The sequence below is a fragment of the Nomia melanderi genome, chromosome 8 (assembly GCF_051020985.1).
Source record: "Nomia melanderi isolate GNS246 chromosome 8, iyNomMela1, whole genome shotgun sequence".
Classification (NCBI taxonomy): Eukaryota; Metazoa; Arthropoda; class Insecta; order Hymenoptera; family Halictidae; genus Nomia; species Nomia melanderi.
In genome coordinates this window covers 9,943,247-9,967,830 of record NC_135006.1, presented here as the reverse complement: position 1 = coordinate 9,967,830, position 24,584 = coordinate 9,943,247, and the positions used below count along the sequence as shown (strand labels likewise).

Genomic DNA, 24,584 nt, shown 5'->3' with positions numbered 1-24,584 from the left:
GAACTTAACGATGTAATGAACCGTCTGACAGAGGTTTATTTATCGACGATGAGAGCGAGATGGAGGATACTTAGGGAACAAAGATGAAACGGGAGGCCGGCGTTCATTATTCTGAACAGGTATCTACGTACTAATTTTCAGTGTAAATTGCCGAAACAGTATCGGACATAATTTGCTCCCATTATTATATGAACCATTAAATCGGGAAATATCTTACCCAGGTATTGACGTTATGGAAAGCGTTTAAATAATTCGAGGCAAAGTATTGGCTGACTTGGCTATATAACCGCAGAAACCATAAAGCTATGAAACAATGAACACTAATTAATATTTTCGAGAAGTTCGACAGTTTTATTACGCTTAACAATACCTCACTATCTAATATACATCTAATACAAACCAACCTTTTCCAAAAATTCTGTAATCTTCCTTAATGATTAAGAGAAAACCAGAAAGTTATCGTTTTGCAATTCGGTTATTTGGTCATTTTCAGAGACAGTTAATCATTCGATAAATTGTGGGAAACTCGTGTGAAATGTGTAAACTCCAAATTATAAAGAATCTTATATGATTAAAAAGGATAAGTGAAGAATGTTTAGAATGGAAAATAAGAAAGAATTCGAGTTAAAGAAAATTTAAATTTAAATTAGTAATTTTAGAATTAAAGTCCTAAAGAATTTGATTTTGACAATGATATATGAAACGATCAGACAGTGATGTAATTGTAATTAATTGAGATTATATACTGAATTATAGGTAACTTGTAAGCATGAAGATTATATGTTAATTATATTACATTCTATATTTATGTATCTATATTTCTATTGATATCACATTACACAGTGTATAATGACTGAGAAGTGGATGTGACCTTTATGAATGAATAAATGGAATGAAAAGTACTGACTTAAACTGTTAACGGAAAATGAACCGGCTCTTTAGGCCTTTCTAGATACTTTCCTTGATATTTCGAATAGTAACTTTGGCTTCTGGAATAATATATGATCTCGCTTTCTCTTCGAAATTAATTACTAGATTGACTACGTGAATGTTTCAACGTTTCCTACACGCATGTTTGCTACATTTCTTGTTCTATATTATTGGGATTCAATTCACAATAAATAGTTATTAATAGTAAACACCCCGTTAAATTGTTGCAGACATTTATAAGTCGACTGTAGATCTTGATGTAAACTTAAATTTTTAAGAACGTAATGAGAAAAATAGAATTACGATAGAAATAGGTTTCTCTTAAAAACTACTAACTATAAATGTCAGTACACCTTGAATATTTTCTACACTTTTTCGTATCGTGTGCATTTTGTACAATTATGCTCTCTCAAATTTCCCATAAATACATAAGAATCCGCAGTCTGTTTATAAGCTTCTTAATTAGTGTTTTAGAAAACATTTGAAATAATTGGATAATTTTTATTTAAAGCTAAAGTAACAGAAAAATTAAAAAGGAAATGATAAAATATAAATAATTATTCCAGTGAAAATGACAAATACGTTTATTTGGATATAGAGACACATGCAAATAGATTTAAAGATCTTTCTTTTGGAAAAGTATTTCTTTACTATATATTAATGCAATACACATGCAATCTATCGTACACACGTGTAATTGCTTTACAGCAATTATAGCTTACTTTCCAAAAAAAGAATTGGAGTGATATTACGGTAGGGTAGATATTTCTTACGATCGATAGTATGACTTTTCATTCATAAAACAGGCTTTAATTAAAACTTATTTTGCAGCATGAATGAAACGAACAGTGGCTACAATTTTATTATAACGTTAATTTGTTTTAACCAATGAAACCTTTGATTAAAGTTTTAATGAAAAATGTAAAAATACAAACCATGCTTTGCAGAATATCTCTCTCCTGATTGAATGTTCATGAATAACAGATATTTTACGCGTCATTAACTTTTTCAGATAATTGCATCAGTCGATTTATACGAATCGCTATGTACATCCAATAAATATAATTAATACATACCATGAATTAATAAGAAAACAGCTAAAATGTAGTTGCTACAAGATTAACTTATACATAAGACATTTAATTACTATGAAAGTGTTCTGCATAAGACACTCGGTTATTTTCACGTCATTAAAGAAAATACGGGTTACTGGGTGTGTAATTATTTTGTAAGAGAAAGTAAATCACAATGAGAGAAATTAAATGCGCTAGTAAATTTACATTCCACTGATACCGTGATTCTGATTAAACGATAAATTTGTTGTTAAATTTAAATATAATTCATAATATATGTAATGATAAATCCACTTTTTAATGTGTTATCAGGAGATATAGAAAATAATTATATTAAATGTTAATTCAATAAATTATTATCATTTTCCTTCTATCACAGAACACTGAAAGAAGAAATAATTATTGTAACTAGTTTCATTCACGTTGTACACTGAATGGTAGACATTTTCCCTTGCATACATTACATAAATTATAAAAGAAAATAAATTTATTTTTAGTGTGTTTATTAATTACACTTTCAAATTATATATCGCCTATACTTATTTTTAATTATATCGTAAAATAATAACATGTAAAGGAATTTTAAAAATCATCTTTTAATAGGAAATATCTTCTCGTAGTTTAATTATATAATCTATATATAACCCAGTTTGAACACTGAAATAGTCAGAACAATAATTAAATATTCGATTGGAGTCTCATGTTTTCAATAAAAATTATTCTCAGAAATACTATCTGTGGCGATTAATTGTTAACTTGCGATTTTGGTGTTTTACACAATCCACTGTATTCTCTGATACATTTTAATTCCATAACTATCAAGATCAATTTTATCATTCAACAATATTGAAACGAAATAAATTATAGATAAAATAATTCAGACACTTATGTAATTGTAAATGTTTTATGCAACTTTGTGTTCTTTTATTCTGCTGTTCAACAAAAAATATAAATACCAACAACACCATTTTGTACAGGAGGTGGTTCATTAAAACCGACCACGAAGGAGGATGAAGGATTTTAACACTAGAACACCCGAGCGTTTAATATGATTAATATGTCCTTATAAAAATTGTAACAATAGATATTTTTTTGGTTTCTTCATATATTAATTATAGCATTGAAGTGAAACTATTTATTTTTCAAATAATTCCAAATATTTAACACTTTTAAAATATCTAACGATTGTTCTAATACTAAAAGCTCTAGATTCAAATTAAAAATTTCGCTCGAAAAAGATGTAAATACTAACAACTTTTATACAAACAGTAGTTCATTACAACTTGTCCAAAAAACGAAGGCGAAGAATTTCAAAACCTCCGAGTTCTAATCCAAAATTTCGCTTAAAAAAAATACCAATAACTTTCGTACAGAGAATAGTTCGTTAAAACTAACCCACAAGCGAAGCCGAAGAATTTCAAAAGCTCCGCGCGTTCAAGTCCAAAATTTCGATCCAGGAATAAACCAGCGAAATCAACTTCGATTTCCTTATACCGGCCAGCGGAATCGCATTATCTGCGATGAACGTATGCTTTTCAATGTGATCAACTATAGATTCCCGTGCTCCCTTGTCGTCGTCCGGCGGTGTTCACACTCTGATTGCCATCCCTGTGGCCGGTTCTTTGCCCAACGAAAAACGAGTATTTGAAGTAGGAGGAATTAGAGTAGTAGTAGGAGGATTCCACCTCCACGACGACCGGCAAGTCCTGCAGGACGGCTCGACGGACACCTGTAACCACGCAGACTCCCTGCAGCACGGGACGATGCGAAGAAACTTCCCCGATAGAGAACTGTATCGGTCGCAGATCATTCAGAATACGGCGCGTTGACATGTGCTGGTGCCGATCGATCTAAGATTAACCGTGAAGTGCCAGTGAATTTGAAATCGGTAAATTCCCTCGGAAATATTTTGCCTCTGCCCACCTTCGACGACGCGGCTCGATGAAACGCAATCTTATCAGGCTTCCAACCGGATCGTCTCGTTGTTCGATCCGTTTGCAATGTTAACGGTACGCAACGAAAGAAATCAAATAGTTACGCGTGATTTGTAGCCAGCATATATCATTCCATCGACACCGGCAATTAAAGAAATCACCGACGTACACGCGACGTGCGCCTCGTTCGAGAATTTATATTTTCCTCGTGCTCCTTATCGATACCTCAAACGTAGGCGTGTTCGCGACGTTTTGTTTATCTGATTCTTGTTACTCTTTTACCGAAAGAGACCGTCCACGTCGAAGAACGATCTTGGCGACTGAGACATTACTCGAACACTTGAAAAGTGGCCCGCAAATCGTTCACTGACGTTTCAAGTATGGAGTCATGGGGGCTAGCGCAGTTGCTGGTAAAACGATCCACCGATCATCGGGAAAAACATAGTGGTCCTTGAAACACCGGGACACATCGTGGAGAAACTTTTCTTCGATGTTGAACGAGCGGTGAAGAGGAAGAAGCCCGTTGCGCGGAAACGCAGGAAAGAACGCCGATCTTCTAGAATGTAAAGTGACTGAAAATGGTGGTAACGAAGAGAAGCGGTGCTAAGATTTGGTTGACGTTGCTTCTGTTGTTCGTGCAAGGTGGCCAGTGCATCAAGTGGCTGTGAGTACATCAATAATTCTGTTACTTTATTAATCTTCAGTTTGTTTAGGGCGTCTTCGAGGATACTCTAAATTTTTCTTCATTTTTATTTATTTTCCTGCATGGCTTCTGATACCTTTTATTTAGATTCCATTCAATTAGTAAAATAAATAAATGATTGCAATAAACTCAGCTATTTTTGTAAGATCCTTTATATTAGGTGCATAAGTTTGAACATCTATAATAGTTAAGGGTTGATGATTTAAACAATAATAAATAATCTCAACAAACATCAGCTATTTGTAGGATCCTCTATATTAGGTGTATAAGTTTGAATATCTATAGTAGCTAAGGGTTAGTGATCGAAAAATAATAAATAATATTCAATAAACAACAGTTATTCGTAGGATCCTCTATAGTAGATGTATAAGTTTGAACGTCTATAGTCGTTAAGGGTTGATAATCCAAATACTAAATAAATAATCTCAATAAACATTAGCTACTTGTAAGATCCTCTATATTAGACGCATAACTTTGAACATCTATAGTAGTTAAGGGTTAAAAGATCTTCAGTATTAACATAGATACTTTAATAGAAAACTTTCAAATTTCTAGTCCTCCCTTACCACTTGAAAAACTAAAATGCAACGTTTAAATTTAACAGTTCCAACTCGTCCAAGATTCTCGAACGATTCGGTACACAAACATCCTCGGTATTCTCACGTTCGTTCGCCAGGGCTCCAGAGGAGCCCGAAGATTAATGTAGGTTCGTTAATGAGAAACAAATAGGTTAGTAGCCGAGAAGGATGCGCGTATTGGGGAGAACGAATGGCAGCGAAACAAGAATCATTTACTCTATTATGAAGATTTCTTTTCTACTTGTTTCCTTTCGCGTGCGAGGCCCGCGGGAACAATAAGTCTCAACGAGGATTTATCGCTGGAGGGACCCTCGTGCACGATGTCGAATTTAAGTTTATTAGAGAATTGCTTGTTCCTTGATTAGCATCGACAATCTTCAAATACAAGCCTGTTACACAAAGAAATCTGCACAACCCAGGTATATAGTACTTCAACCACCAATTAGTAGAATTCATTTCCTAGAACGTGTCACTTCGAAGATTCCCTCTTCTTTCATATCCAGCTGATTAATCGTTTTCCATCGAGCCTCAAGAAATATTCTCTTCCACCGGATTCCTGCTTTAATTCCATTCTCCGTATCAATTAATCCATTCCTTTCTTCCCTTCACCCTCCCCCTACCCCTCCCCATCGGTCGGCAGTTTCTTATGAATCATCGCGTCTTCCTCCCCCGGCCATTCACTGACCGCTCACGAACCATGAAGATATGCCATTATCATTCACGCCGGAGGTGATCGCCGGTTAAAATCTCCCTTATATCGCGTAGCTGCTCGTCGACGTTAATTGTCCTGTGATTCGAGGCGAATTTCACCGGGGCATGGAACAGAGGGGGCGGCCGGGGAAGGGGCCGGAAAAGCGGAAACAGAAAGAGAGTAGGCTGCTAGCCGGCGGATGATGAATGGCGGAGTGATGGTGGTTTTGCGTGCGAAATCAAAATACGAGCGTGGCGGGAAGAAAACTACGAAAGGAAGACAGCCAGGGCTGCCGTTCGAACAGGGTGGAAAATTAGGGGTTGCCTGCGATTCGTGATTTATACACGCCGTTTCCAAGAAGGCTCCTCCACGGATCTACACGGGTTCTAGACCGGCCAGTCCCATTCGGTCCCCTCTCTTTCTCTTTTGTTTATAATCATCGGCGCTAGAGACCAAGACAAATCTGGAGGGCGATTTCGCCCGATTCCGTCTCTGACTCGTTTTTATTACTACGTGGGGCCGACTGACATCGATCCTGTCACTTTCAGTTCCGAGGGAGATGCACCGTATCGAGGGGCACGATTTTTCTTTGGAGGTTTTGTCCGCTAGACCTGCGACCTCTTCGTTGATCTTGCGAAATATTGAGTTGATGTAACAATTTTGACGTTTTTTTTTTGTATGTAGTTAACGAACAAATTGTTTTCTTCGAAAAAGATAACGTCTGTTTTCAAAGTATTGTAACGTGTATAAACGACACTTGTTTCTTCGTTTTTATTTGGTTTTGGTTTAGCCAGCGAACAATTGAGAACTCTTCTTCTTATTTATTATAAAGAAACATCAAAACTTTTGCACGAAGAAGCTGTAAAAGAAATTGGTGTAAAAAAGTATATTGTATTTATAGAAAAGCAGGGATTATATGAAATATATTGTACAATATATTTGTTAAATAAAATTAAATTGTGAACAAAGAAAACAAATTTGTTTCTGATTTGAATCAAATCAGTTATCTAAAGAGAGAAAAATAATTTATGTTACATCAAAATCGTGTAAAAACAGAATTGGTTATAGCGTATGAGATAATACGTATAGTATTATATTTTTTTAATCATTTGTATTTTATTATTTATATAGGTGATATTGTTATGTAAAACATAAAGTGAAATATATCTGTGTATTAATATGAGAGTATATGTAATTATTAACATTACGTAATATTATTATAAAATTATAAATATATGCCATACATTCGCTTTAATGGCAATTTTTATTATTGCTTATATAGATAAATAAGAAGAACAAAAAATTATTAATTAGTTTACGTGGTGTTCATTATACTTCTTATTAGATTTATGAAAAATGTATTGCTGTCGTGAATTGTATTGAAAAATTGGACAAGATAAGTAAAAAATATTAGTCACAAATGTTTTCTATTCTAGAGTACAAAAATGATATGCAAAAAGAAGACAAATTTTGCACAATTTAATAAACTTCATAATTTTATAACGCCGTTACATAGATTCACACGTCAAATTATGCAAGATATTTTCTAGTGCTAATTATAAGTAAACTGAAACCTAAATTTTTTGTATTTTATAACGACGAAAATAAAGAAATTTAATTTATTCAGCCATAAATCGTAAGAAACTAGAAGCAAGATGTACGTTTAATTAAATATTCATTAATGTACCGATCTTTTGAGCTCCTTGAATATGTTACAGAACTCTCAATCTATTTATAATACATATCATATGAACCATATTAATTTATCATACTATTAATTTGCCTGCTAAAATCGCACTCGGTCCACGGTATTTAAAGTTAGATAAATTCAAATAACCGATTCGTGTAAGTAAAAATTAAAATGAACTACAGTTAAAAATAAAATGAAGTAATAATACAGTTAAAAATAAAATAAGTAGTAATACAGTTAAAAATAATCAATAAAATAAGTTAAAAATGAAAAATGGTACAAATAGAAACAATAGATTTGAATAAAAATATATAAAGGTTTCGATATGATTTTTTTAACATCGCTTGACAGCTATGTAGAAATAATGCCTTCGATCAATAAGATGTTCGAAAGTGTCTACATTTTAAACTTTCTGTACGACCTTTTTATTGGTTTAATAATCAAACTGACAGACGCTTCAATTATTAAGGAGCAATATTTATTCTTTCAGATATGTTACATGATTCAAAAAATTAGGTATTTGTTTAAAATATGTTGGGAACTAAAACGTTTTTATACTTTAGCCAAATACTTTTTAATACGAAATAATGTAATAATGTAATATATAATTCTTCTTCAAATATTAAATTACTGTGGAAAAAAGAAATTATTTTAAAACCAATAGAAAATAAAAATTGAACATTAAAATTCAAGTAAACTACCTTTGATATTACAGAAGATTTTTGAACGGTTTATACAAACGTCGTAATGTAAATAAAATATTTTACTTTACCACATAAATAGAACCATTTAGGTACATCTCTAAGGCTGCGATGATATTCTCTGGTTGCATTAATTATTCGTTTAATGATTTGAAAATAATTTTTGCGCTTCTGAGGCACTCATATTTTACAGGATCATCGTCGCCTGTCACATGAAGATGGAGACGTGAACTGGAACTTACGATCAATTTATAATAATTTGCATAAGTATCTTCATTACTGTGAGACCGGTATGAGATCACGTGAACGTTGCTATTTATAAGATCGCGTGTAACGTAACGTGGATCCTTTGTTCGTAAATCACTTGTTGCATAATTCTTTGAATAATTTTCGTTCATCTTGCGAACACCGCATCATTCCAAGTTTTTTTGTGTCAAGAGCCACCGTCTTAACTCCAAACGGATGGAAACGACTTTATTTAAAATAAAGATGAAGCATACGTGCCTGAAATAATATTTGAATCGATTACTTTTAACAATGAAATTGTTCATAAATTTAGAGAAATAATTTAAATAAATAATAAAGTTGTGTTTCTAAATTTCATCTATACGTCAAATATATTCTCACTAAGAATTAATGATACACACATTTTTAAGAGACTATAATGAAAACAATAGACTATTGTGCAGTGATTTAATTACATGTTATTATTAGTGTTACGCATTATAGATTTTCATTGTGAAATGAAATTGGCATTTATATATTATTATACACAATTATAAAAGAATTTTCAGTTAACTTATTAATACATTATAAACAATTTTGAAATTTTTATATTCAAATTATATAATTTCTATATTAAAAGCCTAGAACACAAGATATTCTTAAATACCTTGTAAAAACTTTTCGTTTTCAAGAAACTCTAAAAATAACCACTTTTTAACATCATCTTTTTCGAAGTGATGAAGAAGCTCGTTCCTTTTACGTGAAAATCTACATAGTAAGACACTTATCACCCTCGTCTGATGAACGAATAAGTAGGTTTAATGCCGTGTAATAATGTATGCGGTTTGTTTGTGTCTTTTTAGCGTTATATGTGGTCCATGATCACAACTTTGAGGTAACCGTCCCACTTTACAGGGAACTATTTATTAGCCAATAACTTAAGAGCGAAGCCTGTATCACAGTTTTATTTCCCTTGATTTTTATTTTTAATTTTTGGCATGTAAAATTACCCCTTCATAAATGAACATCTGACAATGACATACGTCGACTCTGACCTTATTTCTGAAAAAGGTTCGAGAATTAAGATTTGTTACAGAATAGACTATCTTTTACTTGGAATAAAGATAATAAATAAAACAAATGAATAATCGTATTGAATCCAAAAAATGAACAATTTACATTTGTAAATGATATAGGTTAAAATTTATGTAATTTAATTTCAGTAATAGTTTAACGTGCCTGAGTTACAAAGTATCAAAGCAAATACGTATATATTTGCTTATTAGGAGATAATAATAAGGAGATAATAATAATTGCATACTTATGCATACAACTAACAATAAGTGGAATGTGTACTTCGCTGCATTCATTATACAAACTTCCGATATGAAAATCTTTCTCTGTTCGTACATTCTAATATACATACAATACGCGCAGAATCCATCTTTCTTATTGAAGCATCCCTTTCAATTCCAATCATAAAAATTGTGGCTGCTGCCTTAAGCTGATGGTTCTCCATCTACGTTTACTATCACTGACAATGAGGGAGGAGAGTGCGGATCAACCACCACGTGTTTCTCTTAAATGTTTCCAATAAATATATTGCAAACAAGCATACTTCTGTAATACTTATCGTGATGTATAAAATTAGTTAACAATTCTGAAGCAACAAATAAAGTAATTCAAAATCGGCCCCTTGTACGTAATGCCATATAAATATTCATGCTATTACAACTAATGCAAAATAAAATTAATCATTTTCTTCATTATGCTTTTATGGAAGTTTCATTTATAAACATTTCATTAATTAGAACAAGTTTAAACAAAAGATTGTTTAAAATATAATTAATGAATTATAGATTTTTGGACAATTATTTTTCTGTTATATTGCTATATTTCTATATATTCTTATTTCTTATCCATATACTTAACTAAATTTTGCTACAGTTTGTTTAAGTACTTACGTAGGCTAAACTTAATACTTTTTAATGTCTTTTGTTTGTTACTTGTAGGAAGTGTTGCTGTCTTCCAGTTCTTGTCTGTTTTTTATAATTTGTGGTATCAGGATTAATTTTCGTTAATGTTTTACGGTTAATGTCAACACTAAACCTACCAGATAGGTCAAATAACCGATTCCCAATTCCTTTTTTAACAATTATTGAAAGGTAATCAATGCTTCTCTGGTAAGTTACTAAAAAAATTGATTCAGTAACTTGCACAGTGGATTACAATAGATTCGAAATTTCAATAGATGCAAGAAAATTAATCTACTTCATAGAGTACAAGAAAATTAACTCCTTGTCTTCTAATAACGCGTCAGACTCCCAATGAACATTTTAAATTAATATCTAAAATTTAATGTATTTAAATTAAATATTACTCTTCTGTTATTAATTATTATACTTTAGAGAAGACATGAGCATATGGCATGACGAATTTGTTTCTTTTTCTCAATAAATTATCAATGACAAAGTAGGTGCATCGATCATAGTTGAGAAATAAATTGTAGCTCAAGGAGTTAGATAAAGTCACCTCGACTATTTAGTAATTTTGGTGTTAACAGAATACAAATTTACTTCAGTGCGAATTTTATAAACCGTTCAAAAATAAAATTCGTCCGAACCTTCCAGTCAATTACTCCCTACGAAAACGTTTTTACAAACCCTCGACTCCTAACTCTATTAAATCTATAATTCGAAGAGTTGTCATTATCGTGTCACGTGTGTCCGTTGTGTCGGGCATGGGAACGCTAGCGTAAAACGAATGGCCAAGCAGCGACTACCTCAGTTTCGTTTCCTTTTATAGCTGGATAAGCCTGAGGCCGCACGGCCAGGGACCACAGTCGAGAATCGTAGGCGCCGGCCTATTATCGGCACCATAAAAATCCTACTTTACGATTCCGCGAGTCAAAACGAATTTCGAAATTGCATCCGACACCGAGTATACTCATCCGTTCGAGTATTTCGGAACGTACGTCATCGGGTTTTATTGAACCACCGCGCATTTTCATAAGAATGTGTAGCTGCGAACGACCCTGAACTTCTCGGGGAATAAGCTCGGCCCTTACACGCTTCCACACAATGTAAGGTGTAGGCGAGGAGTGTACCATCAATTTATCGGCGCACCTTTTTCGGTTTTTTTGCGGGGTAATTTAGTATGGGGGCATACCATTCGATTGAACGCGGCTGCCGATTGCCACGAAAACGGGAAACCGGTAGCGCGACCCTCGGATTATTGTTTCGTGAATTCGAATATCTTGCTTAACCCTTTCGGCTCTGAATACGTATCTTTTAATATGAAGCTTGCTAAGAAAAACTTACGGCTACGCGCTGACTAACTGAAGCACATGTACTGCCAGCTAATTAGCAGTTAACTGGTTAACTGTGGAATTTCGTTTCAGAAATCTCTGATAATGCTCGCAATGAAATGAAATAGTGAACTGTATACTCGGCTAACGCAGACCAAATGTACTTATAATATATTTTAAGGAGAAGCTAAAGCAAAACGAAGAAGAATTGCATGTTTATTTGAAAAATAAGTAATTTATCCTTGAAAGAATTAGTATCATTTTGATTTTAAGATGACGGATATAGTCGTCGGACGCAGTTAACTGGTTAAGCTGTCAGCCATAAGTAAAGATGGTAGAATTTCAATTTATCTAGGCGATTTCTAGTTTTCCGGTAATTTAAAATGTTCGTGGCACCTCTGTGTACCATTCGGGACGAAAAGGTTAAGTGGAATGGTTTATGAATCCCTTGCCCTATGATTTCTTTCGCAACTGTGCTAAATAAGACTACTTTATCGTTAGTAATTCAGTAGAGAAGGTTGAAAATTTTCATCGTGAGTCTAACAAGATATTACAAGGCAAGAGATTAAGTGAATTATTTACAAGGAAAGGTATCGAACCCAGGAATTCAAAAAAGTATGACACTCTGTAAGTAGAGTAAGTCAAACTTAATACATTGCAATTTTTTCGTGCCAAATTCCACTTTAAAGGGGTGAAAAACTTGAATCAAATGAAAGTTTTCTTTCCCGTGGATTATCTTGAAAACGGTAAGAGATAGCGATAAAAGTTTCAATAAAAAACACATTGCTCTTTCACGTCTATAAAATTGCAAAATAACATTTTTCAGAAAGTTCACAATTTTGGAAACGTGAACAATTTTTTAAAACAAGACTCTCCTTAAACACTCCTTTAAATGTAGCTAAAAAGCTTCTATAACATGTCGTAATTCATTTGATACTTCTGCTTTGAAAATGAAGTTGAAGAGAACATCGTTTCAATTGAACACTGATGTCCATGCACGTTTGAGGCTATTGTACGTTTAACTTGCAGTTTTACAGTACGACATACTTTATGGTAGAACTCTAATGCGATCAAACGAGTTCGCATCGCGTGGCAACTTTGGACGCGTTTAGATTGTCACTTAAACGAACGTATGAAACAAAGTTGTACGACTCGTTGTCCCATAAATTGTAATGTGAATGTGACCATTTAGGAAGAAACTGTAGGTAAATTTGTCGAGCATATCCTCAAATTAACAAACAGTTCCGACGAACATATGGGCGTATTAAACGTTTATAGAACGCAAATTTTCTTTGGTTTTGATTTATAATTTGATTACACGTTCACCAATAAATTCTAGGGATTTGCTACCTAAATAATTTCGAAGAAACTCAGGTTGGATATTGTTTAAACTATTTTTAATTACTTTTGAATTAGTGCATGTTCCTTTAGTTTGATGGCGCACATCGTTACAAAAATTAAATAATGAAATTGTCAGTGACGTGTTCTTTATCTATGATTTTGTATGAAATACGTCACTGTTACAAGAAAATGATAAAATTTGTTTTTATTGATGTTTGATATAAGACGAAAAAAAATATAATATAGATGAAGTAATTAGCATAAAAAAATCTCAGATGTCGAGAAAAAATAGATGTATAGTTTTAAAGAAACATTTCAATTGTTCTTTTGTGTATACCTGTACAAATGATTGATTTCAACTTTCTTATTTTAAAATTATTGCTGAACACTATTGTATTTTGTATTTGTATAACATATTAGATGTCGCATAGGAATGTAAGAAAACAGACTACAACATCTGTAAACAGTACAAATACCTACTTGGTAATTCTCTTGTCAAACCCATTGAAACAATTTAAAATGTACATTCAAGTTATGTTATTTTGAAATATTATACAAATAATCATGAAACTTTATCATATACACGTATTGGATCGATGCAAAAGTTTTAACGTTCTTTTGTGAGAATTAAAAAAACGAGTTTTCAATTATTCGCTGGCAAAACCGAAACTAAGTAAAAACAGAGAAAGAGGCGTCTTTTTTACACGTTACAATAGTTCGAAAACAGATGTTACTTGTTTCGAAAAGAAAATTTTGTTATCAGCCACGTGCAAAAACGTGAAAATTTATCCATCAACTTACAGATTTATTATTTTGTCCAATGCACATTAAGCTACTAAAATTTAGAGGAACTAGTTTTATCGGTACAATTACATCATCCGCACGAACGTAGATAAAAGGAATTTTATTTTACCCTGCTTGTTTTACGACAGTATTATACTATTACATATATGACAGTATTAAAAACCAGTAAATATAAATAACGGAAACCGTGCCACTCACTCATGCGGTACATAAACACTTCAACGTTGCCTATTAGGGGAACCCAATGACACCGTTCATTGCAGTCAATAAAGTTGAACATGGCCCGCATAAAGGAAATCGATATCGATATGTTCCGAAATAATCACATGGAAATAGAACATGCAACGAACGATACTCTTCCTTCGCAGCACCTTCTAGTACAACTTGCTCGACTTGTTGCGCGCTAGGTGGTCTCGCGAGATAAGATCTCACTATGATCGTTCTGATTGCCTCGAAAATCCGTTCATTGGCTAATTGAAATGGTTATCGACGTGATATATAGTACGTATGAATAATAAGTCGTAACAAATTTAAGCGCACGCGCTATAAATTGAATATCGTTCGGTTGTGGTATCACAATGTTTCTACGGGCAATTCATCAATAAACGTTGTGTAATGTAACATTTATTTCCGCGTGAAGTTTTCCGTACGATTTTACGCAATACGAATATTGTCTATTCCCATAGTTCATTTAGGACCGAATGAACACTGCTTCTTAATGTGTCCTGTAAATATCCATTCTTTTTATAGAAAATATTTTAACTTTGGCTATAAATTACTTGATTTATTATTCGATTGATTCAATTGATTTTATTATTCACACTTAAATCCTAATAAATGCTTTAATGCATAGCAACTTGCATAATAGTATTACGTGGTTTAATTCTTATTTTTAACGGACAAGGAATAAAAGAATGTCGTAAAAATACGTGACACTATTCACGGAAAAAAGCCGCGTTTCCATGTCAAAATATTTATTACCTATTAGCCTTCCAGACAAGCAGTTGACGTAAATTATACAGTCAATCTGTCAGGTGTCACTTCCAGAGCATTGACCCTTTCATGAACAAGATATAATGCAATCGTACTTTCGAACAGTGAAGAATGAATTGATAATTGGTAAGTTTGTTAATTACTATTTGCGAATTTTGCAAGGTTTCAAGTATGGAATTGTGAAAGTTTTCTTGACCTTTCACGTTTTAACATTTAAGAGACGTTTTTATTTTTATTTTATAAATATAGGTATCAGCAATTTTTGTGTCTAAAATACAGGTAATGTGATGCTTTGATTATTGTCAGTTTATCCTTAATCATCTGCTTTATAATCTACTTTTCAATTATAAATCTAGAATTACCAATTTTTTTTTAATTCCTAATACCAAAATAAATTATATTATAAAACACATTTTCCTTCAATCGATATAAACCGAACAATATCTGTTGGTACAGAATTAATTAAAGTAAAGATTAAAGGTGTTTAAAGACCAAAACTTATATTGGTTTCAAGCTAATACCTCAAAATGAGTTTCGATAAAACGTCAAACAAATTTCCAATACAAACCAAAGAAAAGTTTTGGTCCTTAAGACTCGTCTCTAAAACAACTCCCTGATCTCGAACGTATTCTCCGTGCGTGACTCGATTTGGTAAATTATTTCATAAATCTACTCCACCGTAAATAAACAAAACAACGTTCTGATTGTCATAAATAAATTTTATCCAATCTATAATACTTCAGTTTGCTTTTAACAAGTGTACCCGCAGAGTGGTAACAAAATTAATTACCACAAACAAGAATGTTCGAGATGAAATAAACCGTAAGGAGTTAAAGGTGGACGATAGACAAGTGCCATTTACTTTACATCAAAGCTATAGGAACTACATTTAGATCTGTCAGATTCATTTGGAAAATGTTCATCACGAATCTGACACGATATCACGTTAAAATACAATGCGACTATTATAACAGCTAAACTTCCCATTATAGAATGCCTTCGGTCCACGAAATCCGAGGAAAATCAGTCGCGCGTAACGGGGGACGAAAATCGAAACACAGATTTGAAATTCACGTCATGCCAAACGGATTCATGGTGGAAAAGCGAACGGTGAGTTGTTCGCGTACGGTTCTGTCAGAGTCGTAAATCAGGGGTGAATTTCGAAAATTATAGGGCGTGAAGCTGAAAGGTGCCTTTAAGCGGCGCGGGTGGATACGTGCGCCGCGCCGCGCAAACCGTACGGAGGGATAATTACGGACACCTGAAAGTCAAAATGGCTCGAGTACGGATACGTCTAGACGTAACAGCCCTGGGAATGGCCGGCCCGCCAACCCCGTGTCAGGAGCCTACCCTCGGAATTACCCTATCAAAAGGCCACAGCTCTAATTCATTATTCCGCCGCTGACGACCGCGGAGACTGTGCTTCCCAAGATGTGTCATTCGCGTTATTCGACCCCCTCCATTGACGACACTTCCCCCGAACTTGCTACCCCCTTGTGTTACCAGGAAAACTGGGACTGGTTTAATGATCCGTTTTATTAGCTTACGTACTGCTTAGTTCGAACTGTATCGTTGGTTCTAAACTATTGTGCATCTAGAATCTAAATTATCCGCCTACTTAAGTACGAAAGCGTAGATTTCTCTGGGGGTTTTTGAAAGAATATTATTGATATAGTGAAGACTGTTTTTCAATAGCAATCTTGAGGGTACAAGGTAAACGAATGATTTCTCGAAATATTATAGGAACCTCTAGATTTCCAATCGGAAATAATGTAATTGCTATAGTTGTTGATTGGTGGGTTTAAGAAGAGTTTCTGTTTTCAAAATTAACGGTGTTCTTCAATTTATCATTTTATTTGTTGAGAGTTCTACAATTTATCATAGAAGAATATGCAATCTCCGGGTTCTTTTTCTTCCCTCGCATTAGTTACTTTCTAGTCTGCACAAGTAGCTCTGCGAAGATAATTAATAGGTATCTATAGAGTTTGCAGCTAACGATTAATATTGAACATCCACAGTTTATGTCGATGAATGGAAACTCGCATACCATGTACGAAGATTTTTCGTTTTCAGATATCCGAAATGTGATTTTCTAACGGAGCATATAACTTATAATCTAACTTCTTGCGCTTAGAACCTTACAGTCTTAATGAGACTATCGATTTTAATTCTTTGCGCCCGGTGAGGTATAGAGCTTAAGCCTTCAAAACTTTAAGCCTCAATCTTGAAGACTGAATTTCTAAAGTTTACGTTCTATAGAGCTTGTACTTTTAAAACTTCAAGACTGACCTTTAACGTTAGGTTTAGATATACGTTAAGTTTATAAAAATGATTCTGTGATAGTTCAGCTTATCTAACATATCAAAAGGTAGTTACAACTGAAAGTACGTAATAGTTTAAATTATTCTTCGATCCACTACGATATTTGGACTTTAATCTGTTTTTGCATTTTTTTTGCATATTAATAGAATTTAACGTACTGGAGACAGGTATCAACAAATATTTGTTTCACTTGCGTATGATCAATAATTTATCGACTAAAAGCCTCTTAGTAAAAGGATTCTCTGATTCGTCAGATACTATCCTGTGATACGATTACCTGCCGCTCACACTTGTCTTTATTTGCATTTCTATGATTATTATGTCCATTTTATTACTTTTATTATATAGAAATATTAAACAAAGTCAAATTCTGTGAAAATAATATGTAATACGAAATAGATATAAATTACTATACACATGAATAGTATATATTCTAATCAGTAAGTTATTGAAAATTTCGAAAATACGTAAGGAAAGTTTGAAATATTGTAATAAGACCTAATGCAAATGCATTTTACAGTTTGAATTCGTTTTTTTTGCCTCAAGGTAATGACGAAAACTTTCTCGCATAACCAAAGCGTGTTTGCAGATCGAAGTCACATTGCAAATTCGAGAAATAATAGCAAAATTAGGTGTTCGCAGGCAGCAAGCACTTCGTCACAAAGGATTAACCCGAAACAGTGACGAACTACATTTCATTATTAGATACGATTGTATATGTAAACACTTATCCAGAGCTTATGTAGTTTAGACAGGCGCGTAGTGCCTGCGCGTCAGGTTGAAGCCGTTTGCCGCACGTTTAGGAATATAGATTGTTATGGCGCGTAACTTATGGGGAGGACTATCACAAACCACGACCGTTTTAACTGTTTTACGGCCAAGCCAACTGTCGCTTGGAGAACGTCGTGGAGATAGAAAAGAAACTTGCTAAAACACCATAACTTCCTTAATCCCCTGTAAACCTGAAGACCGTGTACACGTTGGAACATGTGGTAATGCATGGATTGCTACAAGTGATCGGTTTAAGACGTCCACGTCGGCATTTGAAAACATTGAAATAAATCAACGTTATTAAGTAAATTGTTTATTAAATTATTTATTAACATTTACCCACAATTTGCAAGTGAAACAACATTACGCCTGCATTATTAACAACATTACGACTAGTACATATATCTAACTAGTTACTTGCGTACCGCTATGAATCTTATATAGTAGATAATTACATCAGGAGATAAAAATAAGTAAATATATACATAAATAACAATAAATAAATAAATACAAATAAATAGATAAATAGATAACAATAGGTAGATAAGTAGATAAAAATATTATATACAGACATTGTTGATATTACAATCTATGATTAAACAGAAACATGTTCCTACGTGAATGTGTTAAGTCTTGCAGTGTATCACAAAGTGAAAAAGACTGAAACACATTGGTTTGTAGTGATTTAATATCGTTTATTTAGATTTTTAAAAATGTCACTTTCTACCCTTAACCCCTTGCTTTGTATTAACGTGTTAGGCTCATGGTGAAGATTTTGAACGGAATTTAAGAACATAAATATTACTCAATTCTTGTAAATTAAAATTAAATATTATCCTTTTGTTATTAATTATTATAGTTTAGAATTTGACATAGACATAGAATGTGCCAAGAATTTTCGTCCCTTTTCAATAAATTATTAATAACAAAGTAATTCAATTAGTAATTCACTAGTTTAATGAATGAAACTGGCATTAGCAACAAGTTATGTTTATACCGTTGCTATGAAATAAAATAAAATCATTTTACAGAAATGTTCTCTGTGTTTAAATTTCGATTTAAGAACCTACACCAACTTTTCCTGGTAATAATCTGGAGTAATCACGATAATATTGAAAATAAACGGTTACAAAGCATTCCAAACAAACCCACAAAACCTGTGACTTACCGAAAGAAAGTTCCCAACTGTAATTATCTCGTCAAACGGTAGTAAATCCGTGAAGTTGTCTAGTGGAATGTATTGGAAACACGCAATAAAAAATATGCAGTGTGTTCCAGCACGCTTTATTTGGGTACGACACAGCCGTCGGTGCGAGTAGATTTATTGTATGGACAATTATGCTCGCTCGTGTCTAACGTAATATAATTAAATTTTGAAAGCGTTTTTTTGCTAGCTGCATTTCACCCTCCGATGTCATAATTGACCAGCAATTGACATATCATAGAAAACGGCAGCGCAACCGCTTGAACCCCGAACGTGCAGCCACCGGTATCCTTGCAGGTCACAAGGGATGACGTACCCCCTACCTCCACAGCAAGTAATGTGGGCGTAGGCTAAAAAACTGTCATCGGCAACACCCCGATCGTTCGGCTTTCCGATTTGACATGAGGACACCGCCCTAAACCAGTATTTTTATACATATACGCAGACAGACATATGGACAACATAAGTTAATTACAAATCACTCTGTGCTCACTGGACGACACACACACACTTCAACTTTGTACACACATACACACTCCTTTCATTCATTATCAATCAACAAATACAGTCCACTTTCAACCGAGAAGAGGAGGGGCCTTTTTTCATTGCAACTATTTCACACAAAGTTAATTCGGCGTGTGAAAGTGTTACGCCACGTCTACTAACATTGTCTGGACAGCGTGCACGAACACAGTTAAACAAGAACTTCACCAATGTAGACATCTGGCCAATTACTTTTTTGCACGACACAGCAGGGGTAGCAACCAACATAGTTAGTCAGGACTGACGTTAAGCTCGTTACCTCTTTAATTTCAGGGCTCTCGGCCGTACGGGAAATGGTTATGTATGGACCAAGGAAGCTTGCACCAGCGCGAAGAGCGCCGGTTTATTGGAGAGAAAGCAAGCAAGGGCATGTAGAGCAACTCCGGACGTAATGCCCAGCTTGGTGCAGGCAGCGGTAGACACTTCGACAGTATGTCAGCAAGCGTTTCGACATCGTAGGTGGAATTGCAGCAGCATCGAGAGTGCGCCAGATTATACACCTGAATTATTAACCGGTATGTTTCCTAACAAAGCTTTGTGAAATTCAGAAGAGAACGATGGTACGTGTTATTTTCTTCGTCAATTTGTGAAATTCTGGAAAAAGAAGTACGGTAGACCCTTGATTATCCGCTTTAATTAGACGACTAACAGTCTAGGTGAATGGAGACTCGAGAAGAAGCGTATGTTTACAGATTGTATATGGCTTGAGGTATAATCCGAGAATCCAAATTATTGGGTCTGTGAATAACCAAGACGTTGAAGGATATAGATCACGAAAAATACTCGGTTAATTAAGATCCTGCTGTAATAGATAGACATACAGCCCCTTCGTTTAACATTAGAACTGCTGAGCATTTAATATAATTGACATGTAATCCCAATAAAAATTGTAATAATAGATTATTTTCAATTTCTTCGGACATTCATTATAATATTCAACTGAAATTATTTATTTTCAAGATCTTTTCGAATATTCAATGCTTTTAAAGTATCAACCATTGCGAAACACGAAACTGAAATTAGTTATTTTGACTGTTACGGTAGTTCTAGTGTTAACACTAGATTTACGGACATTTATTGTACAGTTTATTCTATCGTTTTTAAAGAAATTGATATTCGTTCATTTAGATTTTGGAGATTAGAGGTTTAACAGTAGATAATTAGGATTGATCTGCGTCAATAAAAATTGACCTAAACATTTATCAAATACCGTTTATAAAAGTAAATCTAGCAAATCTAGCGTTAACATGTTGATCGCCCAATTGATACTCATCAAATTACTCATTCAAACAAAGAAATTTCCCTTACAAAATAGAAATTGAAAAGTCAAGACTGTTGAGAGAGATTGTTCTGTCAATTTACTTAATATGTCTTTAAGAAAATGAGTTTTTAAATATACACAAAAACTTATGTCACCCAAATTCAGGTGGCATGATGAACAAAGTGTTAACGTGATTATTTGCAGATATGAAATTTATCTTACGGTGAAAATAAAAGTTTATCACAGGTTATGGTAACAAATTCGTAACTACAGTAGCAATGTTAAAAAAATGATTACTTTTTGATTATGATTGATGAAAGATACGATAAATCTTATAATTCTTTCGTATTATTACCTTGGGGCGTATGGAACCGAAGAAATTCCTGATTCTAAATACTTTGTTATTGAGGGTTAATATTTTGAATTGTTCTGGGGATCCTGTTCCTAATACAGAGGGTTACCACAAATGAATATTCCCCTTAAAGCTGCGGTGCCTCATGAAAACCGTGTTTATATCCGTAGAACAGCGCTCGTAAATCAGTAGCCTCCGTAGAGGCAAATGCCGGTCTTGCTAAGCGAATGTGCTTCAAAAACACCACTTGAGACTATACAGTAATAGGAGTTCATGCTGGAGCACTTTCAAATTTATATTCTAAATGTTCATGTTAGGACAACAACGAGAATGGGTTTATGGCATAGCACCTTTTTCGTTTTGCCGTGTGTCTAGTAGTAAATTATTTTTCAGTATTTCAGGGCAGGAAGACGTTCAAATTGGATTCCAATTTTGTTTTTAGTTTACGATCCTTTGTCAGGACAAACTCGACATTCAGTTTCATTCGGTAGCTACTTAGTTTACCAACGTTTTGGAATAATTATTTGTAATATTACAGCTGCGTCATATATCAGTGCAACTTTAATATAATAAATGAAGTACCATGTTAAATTATAATTGAGGTAACTCGATCTTATATACTGGGTGTTCACACTATTACTAGCCAGCGTTTTTCTTGTGAATCGTACATATCAGAAAAAAATGAAAGAGGAAAAAGTAGTACTTTTTTTATACGCAACACAATGGCGTATGTAATCATTTTGGGTTTATACTATTCAAAATGTTTCTTCCACTTCTGACCTTGCATGACCTTGAAGGTGATTGTGCAGTATACGGATGAATTCGTCTAGACACACGCTTTTATGTGATATGAAAGAACATACAGATTTCCATTTAAAAAAAAAAGGTCACCTTCACATCCAACAAAATAGTATAAACCCAAAAAGATTACATACTCCATTGTGTTGCGTATAAAAAATAGTGCTACTTTTTCTTCTTTCATTGTTTTCTATTATTTACTATTTACAAGAAAAACGCTAACTAGTAATAGTGTGAACACCTTGTATAATATATTTATCAGAAGATAAGATACGTATACTGTTAATGATTCTCTTGTACTTTTCTTGCATTCAAAAGTATCTTGAAGAAATGAGACCACGACTAATAATAACGAATTTAATCAAACATGATGGCTGTAAAAAAATAAAAGTGTATTGTCTTAAAAAATATTTGAAGGAAGTAACAATATTAATCCCGAATATTCTAGAGCATCTGGGATTACAAAGTTTGTTCACCAGACGTGCGAACATCAGGTTCGCAATATTCAGGATCAACGCGAGTTTATATGCCACCCCGTGTGTTCTTCTAGGCTATACGCAATTTTTCTAGAAATCACGTAAAAGTAATGCATTCAAATTTCGTTTTCTAAAAGTTTGACTTATTTATTAACATTTCTAGATAAGCGAACTGATTAGAATAAAATATTGCTATTAAAATTTGATTAGCATGTTGTAAAATCCTGATTTTCCAAGAAGAACTTGGAGGGAAAGTAGAAGCCAGTTCAATAAACCTTTAAGGCGGAGCACAGCATGGTTTTATGCTAGTAACTCGCATAAAAGCCTGCCAGGAGCTAGCAGGTGACATCTCATCTACTAGCACGTTTACACATAAAGAATCACGCTTGCAAAAAGCATACGAGGAAATCGCACGGCATTTGGTTTTTGACGTGCTAATGGCACACGATATGAACTGGAGGTAAGAAACGGTGTAAAATAAAGCAAATCTGAACGCGTTCTCTTCCCGGCAGCGTACGAGTATTAAGCAAGCTCTCGTGTCTATGATCTACCCGCAGGCCAAATCGATTAAGTCCATTTCTCGAATTTTTAGAAAGTTTAGTGCCAAAGCGCTTTATTGATGCTCAATTTTTTGTGTCTGAAATAAATGTCGTTAACAATTGTTTTCATCCCTTGTCCTATGATTTATTTCTCAACTACGATCGCCACGACTACTTTGTTATTAGTAATTTATTAAGAAAAAGAAAACAATTATAAGCATATTCTATATGAATCTTTGCTAGAAAGTATAATAATATAATTGAGAGCAGAAGGATAAACAGAATTTAACAAGCATAAAATATTATTTGATTCTTTTGAATTTAAATGAAAATAGTTATTATTAACACGTTCAATTCTGTATTTTACACACAGAAGATAAAATTAATTCTACATATATTATTATTTGAAGTTATAATACACATCATTATATTTAGGAATTCAATGACTCGTATCAGTTTTGTTTTTTCAGTATATTGTTCAGAAGACTTGTTGGACTGAATAAAATATTTACAATTGGGAAGATTGAAACAAACGCTGGTAAAGAACGTGTTACAACTATATTTTCTTAATTATAGCAGTTTAAATTTTTGATTTCTTGTGACGTAACGTGACCTTATGTCATGAGTCATTGAACTCCTCTTAAAGAGCTCTTTCAGGCAATAAGGAAGAGAGTAGTATAAAGGTCCATGTAAAGGAGCAGAATTGCCCTTGAGACTTCTTTGACGCCCTCACCTTAACGCGACCGTAGTTATCAAATATTTTCCCCATACGAACAGAATATCTTTCATTCGATAAATTTATTCATACCTCTTTCAGTGTCGACAAAAATTGAATGTGTATGCAATAACTTAATAATTCATACAATTTTGTAAGAATAATAAATATCAGATACGTAAATCATTTGTATTATTTAAATAACTACTTTCAGATGATATTTTCAGATAAATATTTATTTTAAATTATTTAAAGAAAATGTAATTTTATTTACAATCAGAAACAAAAAGATTTAATAATGCCGCGAGAAGATAATTCATTCTCAAATAAATATTCTGAATGATCAAAGTATTTATTAGCTGTTATTTTCAGTTATCTGTTATCTTTACTTCGACTATTCCACTATAAGGGATACGAAAATAATGGATGATAGTTACGGTAAAGTTACGTGTCTATAATCATTTATCATCATTTTCTTCGCACTGTAGATTTCTTTAATCCCATAGAGACCAACAGGGTCAGGCGTACCTAGGTTCATCCAAACCTTCATTTCAGTCGTCGATATAATGGTGAATTATATACACCCACTAGATTGATTGGATAAAACAAGAAATATTGGAGAACATAGTTTTG

The 24,584-nt window shown here is 33.5% G+C and overlaps 1 protein-coding gene across 1 annotated transcript in view; it reads left to right on the top strand.

Annotated features, from left to right (window-relative positions):
- The first annotated feature begins 3,759 nt into the window (after positions 1–3,759).
- Positions 3,760–24,584, top strand: part of LOC116427539 (protein Wnt-11b-1) — a 31,106-nt gene continuing 10,281 nt past the window's right edge. The window contains exons 1-3 of the mRNA XM_031977992.2: positions 3,760–3,891; positions 4,226–4,601; positions 20,084–20,325. Coding sequence (XP_031833852.1) covers positions 4,516–4,601; positions 20,084–20,325 — 328 coding nt within the window. The 5' untranslated portion in view covers positions 3,760–3,891; positions 4,226–4,515. The remainder of the gene's footprint in view (positions 3,892–4,225; positions 4,602–20,083; positions 20,326–24,584) is intronic.